The following is a 6,220-nucleotide window of genomic DNA, read 5'->3' as shown; positions in this document are numbered from 1 at the left end:
CATGTGAGGTGTCTATTTATCAAACTAGAGACTCTGATGTACTTATCCTCTTGTTTAGTTGTACATCTGGCCCTCCACATCTCTTTCTGTTCTTGTTAGAGTCAGTTGTCCTTTGTCTTTGAAGACTGTAGTGTACACCTTTGTATGAAATCTTATACAAAGAAAGCATTGTATAGCCTTCATTCCTCAAAACAATGATTGACTGACGAGTTTCTAGAGAAAGCTGTTTCTTTTTTGCCATTTTTGACCTTAAGACATGCCAGTCTATTGCATACTGTGGCAACTCAAAAACAAACACAAAGACAATGTTAAGCTTCATTTAATGAACCAAATAGCTTTAAACTGTGTTTGATATAATGGCAAGTGATTTTCTAGTATCAAATTAGCAATTTAGCATGATTACTCAAGGATAAGGTGTTGGAGTGATGGCTGCTGGAAATGGGGCCTGTCTAGATTTGATCAAAAATGACTTTTTTCAAATAGTGATGGTGCTGTTTTTTACATCAGTAAAAAGTGGAGATTTATGATAAAAAATGACAAATAATTACCTGTTTCTCACCCACACCTGTCTTATCGCTTCTGAAGATATGGATTTAACCGCTGGAGTGTTATGGATTACTTTTATGCTGCCTTTGTGATTTTTGCCCCAATGTGTATCCAGCCAGAACTCCCTAGCAACTGCATAGAAACGTACTTAAAAATACTTATTAGCAATCGCAGAGGCCCACCCAAAAAACAGCAGTGCGTTTTCCACTCACGTTTTCTTAAGGAAATGTATCTGTATGTTTTCTTTGGATAAAAGCATAGATAAACATTAAAATCATGTAAGAAAACATTATTTTTCAATTAGAGGACTGTCTTCAAACATTTATTGAATACAATGTAGGCCTTTGTTGTCATCAGAGATTAGGCTTAGAGTTAAAAAAAAAAAAAATATCCAGCCCCAGTTTTCTTCTCAATAGAAACGTTTTTTTTTTTTTTTTTTTTTAGAAACTCAAATATTACTCATGAAGGCCAGTTAAAGAGTTTGCAGTTATTTTAGAGTTTACCACTGACAGAGTAAAACTGATGTAAAAGGCCTACAACTAAAGCAATTAGTTCTTTGAGCTAAATGAACCATACATCATTCAGACCTACAATGTCATCCTCCTCCCGCTTGCCATTGGTCCACACATTTTCATTTTGACTCCGAAGACGTGATTGGCCATACTTTCTGTCCATCACCACCGCCGCTAATGATTGGCCAGTCACTGGTAACTAATGCGAAAAATCCGTGTTCTCGGGTTTTGACATGTCACTAGAGCAAAGCCACCAGTCCGACCAGAAGTAGATAGTAGCTTCATGCCTTGCACATGTCACAAGTAGTATACGCCAGACTCAACGGCGACATTCAGCGCCCGAACAAAGAGTATTTGCACTAGCATCATGAAAACAGCCTAAAGTTGTGCACTTCACGTGAACAGAAATATGTCGTCGATCCGTTTGTCAATGGTCGGACGAAGCTGCTGCGCTGACAGCGGACTGAGCGGATAAACGGGACTGAGTGACGGCTCGTCGCGGCGGTGAATGAAGACGCACCTGCCGCTCGTTTTGAAGCAAAACACTTCCGAACATGGCTGACAGAACAGCTCCGAACTGTCATCTGCGACTGGAGTGGGTTTACGGCTACCGGGGCCACCAGTGCCGCAACAACCTGTACTACACAGCCGCCAAGGAGATCGTCTATTTCGTCGCCGGCGTCGGAGTTGTGTACAACACACGGGAACACAAGCAGAAATTTTATTTGGGACACAACGATGACATAATCAGGTGGGCACATTCACATGAATGCATTTCAAAAGAATCCAGACATTTGCAGCGGGAAATAGAGGTGTTTTGTTCAACAAATGCACACAAAGTATCACACTTATAGTAGACTGCAATGGTCTTCAATGGTGTTAATGCATTCAAGCCAGAGTCAGCCTACTTATGTAAGATGTTGATGTTGTTTATTTAATCGCTAGATCAAAAAAGTGGAGAAATGGATGTGGAAGTTGCTCCGCTGAGGCGCTGTCCAGCACGTCAGGGTGCTGAAGGTGATCTCCGTCACGCTAAGAGATCGGCTGATCACCTTCAGGAGGCTGGCGTGCTGGACAGCGCCTCAGCGGAGCAACTTAAGAGAACGCGTTCTTACGTTCCGTCTGCGCTATTTTTTAACTGTTAGTTTATGTACACATGCGTTACGCCGTGTTTATTTTATTTTTTTTTAATTGTAAAACTGAGCGTGTTTAAAGTGGACGTTCTTTTTTACTTGACACTGCGATGTGCGTCTGTGGAAAAAGAGCGCAGGCGGACGGAAAAAACGCGTTCAGTGTGAACAGTTCAACTTTGAACAACGCGTCTGGAGATTGTTGCGCTCCCTTCCGTTGCGTTCCGTCTAGCTGTTTTTGAACGCAAGAAACGCGTAAAGCTGTAACTACTCTGCAGCTTCAGTCCTAGACGTGCATGTGATGGGTTATTTTAGTTTCTGAAATATAAAGAATCCCCAAAACGTTTACATATAGGCCTACTGTTGACTTTTACCAAACATACGTCATTTTTTTGTTTGAGCACATTCGTAATATTTTGCGTTATTGAGCTGTACAAATGGGTTATAAACGCACACTAACTGAAATTGAGACATATAATGTAAGAGGTTAGGAGAACGTTAGGGGAACGTTAGGAGAACGTAAGTAAGACGTACGGGGAATGTTCTCCAAACCTACAGGCAAGGGTGTAGTTTTGGCTTGGTTTTGGCTGTGTTTCCTAAAACACAGGAAACGTTCTGTTTCCATAAAGAAAACTTTCCTGGTGAACCAAGAGAGAATGTTAGAATGTGCGTTCTGGGAACCAAAAACGAACGTTCCCAGAACGTTAGGGGAACCAAAAATTGTTAGCTGGGTTGCACTGAATCAGGCATGAAACTTTATTTTAATACGATAACCCCCAGATAAAGTAAATACTTAAAAAAATATCATATTTAACATAATATATCTACATAAAATAGTCCCCAGCCATGAATTTGGTCCAATTAATTGATTTATTTCGGTTAAATCGTTGCATAGATAACATTCGTTCAGAGTGTATCATTATTCATTAAACTGCTTTGCTTTAATTTGTCTGGAAATTTATAATGGCACAAGTGTAATCCAAGATCTTCACCACAAGACCTGTTTAGCTGGCTAGTTTAGCTTTAATTCATTGTCCTATACAATACTAACCAACAACCTTAATCCTACCAGTTATAAAATGACCTCTGTGTTAGGTTATGCTTTTGATATAAGCTCTCTTAAATTATATTTGATGGTCAAGTAAGGTTTTGACCTGTATTCATGTGCATATAAAGATGTTTCTAGCTGATGGTGAAGACACCATATCAGCAGCACGTCATATGATTATCAAGGTTAGGGCATCCTACAGGAGTCTGTGTGTGGGTTTGTCTGTGTGTGTGTGTGTGTGTTGTGTGTACATACATGTATGGTGTTTTAGTGAGAGCTGGAGGGGGTGGTGCTCTGCCTCGCTGCCGGTCATCTGCTTCAATTCTGTATTATTAATTAGGCAACAGAGAAACTGACCTTGGATACCTTGTGTTCGTGTGAATGCGTGAGTGGGTTTGTGAAGGCTCAGGTGTGTGCATGTGCTGCTATTCCATGTCATCTGTACACAAAGCATCACAATGATAGGAATTTCTGATGTTAATTAAATGCTTTCTGTTTTTTAATGGATTGGCTGTAGATACAAATTTTGCATTTATGTTTGCATTGTAATTTTGATTAATACTATAGTACCATATATTTACTACCTACCGGTATGTCCCAGGTGTGTGTTTGTGTGTCAAATGTCTCGTAGGGACCCATTCATCTCCTCTTACAGTAGAATGTGACCTATTGCGTGACTTTCTGGGAGAGCCATTATATGCCGTTCATGCATGTCAGATGCGTCCCTATGCCAGCAGTGCTCTTTTATCAAGTTATCAGCACAAGTATCTAAATACATAGAAAGGTCATGAGTGATTCATATGTTTAGAAAATATTCCAATCTATTCTGAGTATATGTGTGCTGAGAATACAACAGTGTATCCATTCATACACTGTATTACAGTAACAAGACTCTAATGATGCCATATCAGAATGCAATATGCCTATATGATATCCAAAATTCAGATTAGTTCATGTCACGTTTATCTGCTTCTAAGTGAATACATCCAACTTTTCTACCAGGTCAGATACTGGTGTTTCTCCTGTATTAGTTGCCCTGAGTTGCTGCTAGCATGACATTGTTAGCTGGTGGTGGAGTTGGTTTGTATCCTGTGTTATTTGCCCTTGAGTAGAATGCTCAGTGGGAGGTAGAGGATGGGCCCAGGGCTGAGCTACAGATGTTGAACAGCAGCTTGTGTGAAAGAGAGAGAGAGAGAGAGAGAGAGACCCTCTTATCCCTAACAGACGTGATTGTTAATGTATGGTGAGTTGGTCTGAATCCACTCATGCTGTGCTGTGTTGAGCATCGCTGATATCTGTCCTCTTTTCACATTAATATTACGTCAAAACACTCCCTCAGGAAAGCACATGAAATATTGAGCTTTGACTAGTAATGAGTGTTTCAAAAATCTGACGTACCAAAAATCACATAAAGGCAGCATAAAGGTAATCCATAAGACTCCAGTAGTTAAATCCATATCTTCATAAGTGATATGATAGGTGTGGGTAAGAAACAGATCAATATTAAAGTCCATTTTTGCTTGAAATTCTTCTCCCTGCCCAGTAGGGGGAGATATGTATGAAGAATGTGAATCACTAAAAACACAAGAAGAAGAATGTGAAAGTTAAAGTGGAGACTGACTGAGCAGGGTGCAGAATTTATAGTAAAAATGGACTTAAATATTGATCTGTTTCTCACCCACACCTATCATAACGCTTCTAAAGACATTGATTTAACCACTGGAGTCTTATGGATTACTTTTATGATTCCTTTATGTGATTTTGGAGCTTCCAAATGTTGGCACCCATTCACTTGCATTGTCTGGACTGACAGAGCTGAGAAATTCTTCTGAAAAATCTTCATTTGTGTAATGCTGAAGAAAGAAAGTCAAACACATCTGGGATGGGTTAGGGGTATTTATTTATAAATATTACATTCATAAATGATGAGATCATTTTCATTTTTTCCTTTAAGAAAGGAAAGACAAACTTTATTTATGTCAACAGCCTTAATGCTTCCCTTGTCTTGTTTCAAACCACAATGTTTTCTTCCTTCCATGGTACACAAGTTATTTTCATATTAAAATCACAGTTAGGTTTATGATTTGGGTTAGGGATTAAATTTAGGAAAAATCTTAATAACATGGTTTGTTGGCAGAAAAGTAAATATAGCAGAAAAGATTAAGTACTCTCTACATTGAATATGTTTGTTTAAGCGTGAACTTAAAAATATTAAGTCAGTTCTACATTTTTACTCAATTCAAGCATACAAAAATGAATGCTCTAGCTATTAAGTAAATATTATTTATGATTATTTGTTATCTTTACAATGCATCATCATGTATTAATCCTAAACTAAAAAACCATGAAGAAATGTCATGAAGTTGATTTGACTTTTTATTTATTTTATACCATTCAAATTTACTTAGAAAAACTGTGCAGAATCTTGCAACTAGTAAGTAAATCTTGCTAGTCATTTTTTTCAGTGTGCTGTGGATAGATAGGCCTAGTTATGTTGTAGAATGTCCTAGCCGCTCTTTAAAAATAAAAGTAACGTAAAAGTTGTACATTTAACATATTCATAACACTATATAAGTCTTTTGAAGCTATATGGTAGCTGGTGTTATAGATTTGAGAGCTACAGGGGAAAGATCTTCAGCTAATAGCTATTTAAATTTCCTACTGTTTCTCACACAAAGCTATTGCATGGCTTCAGAAGACTTGCCCTGCGTCCAAATCAGGACCCTATCTGATCATTGTAGGGTATCGCAAATGAAATGCAATAAAGAATGATGAATGAATGATAGTAAAAATGAAATGAGGAATGTGCATGTCATGATAACTGTAACAGGATGATTGACAGGTTGGTGTACGGTGACATGATACACGTAACAATGCAACAGAAGGGTCTTTTGTTTCAAGGTACAATTTAATGACGTAATAGTATGTCCCAATACTTACACACATTTTTGACACACACTAAAAAGTAGACACTTTTCCATTAC

The 6,220-nt window shown here is 38.3% G+C and overlaps 1 protein-coding gene across 4 annotated transcripts in view; it reads left to right on the top strand.

The window, feature by feature from the left end:
• The first annotated feature begins 1,612 nt into the window (after nt 1–1,612).
• The window catches only part of LOC127454855 (echinoderm microtubule-associated protein-like 5), a 206,223-nt gene continuing 201,615 nt past the window's right edge, over nt 1,613–6,220 (top strand). For all 4 annotated transcript variants that reach the window (XM_051722326.1, XM_051722324.1, XM_051722325.1 and 1 more), the window contains exon 1: nt 1,613–1,809. In XM_051722326.1, coding sequence (XP_051578286.1) covers nt 1,613–1,809 — 197 coding nt within the window. The remainder of the gene's footprint in view (nt 1,810–6,220) is intronic.

The sequence above is a fragment of the Myxocyprinus asiaticus genome, chromosome 17 (genome assembly GCF_019703515.2).
Source record: "Myxocyprinus asiaticus isolate MX2 ecotype Aquarium Trade chromosome 17, UBuf_Myxa_2, whole genome shotgun sequence".
Classification (NCBI taxonomy): domain Eukaryota; kingdom Metazoa; phylum Chordata; class Actinopteri; order Cypriniformes; family Catostomidae; genus Myxocyprinus; species Myxocyprinus asiaticus.
The sequence above is the reverse complement of the archived record's forward strand: the minus strand, read 5'-3'. Positions and strand labels throughout refer to the sequence as shown.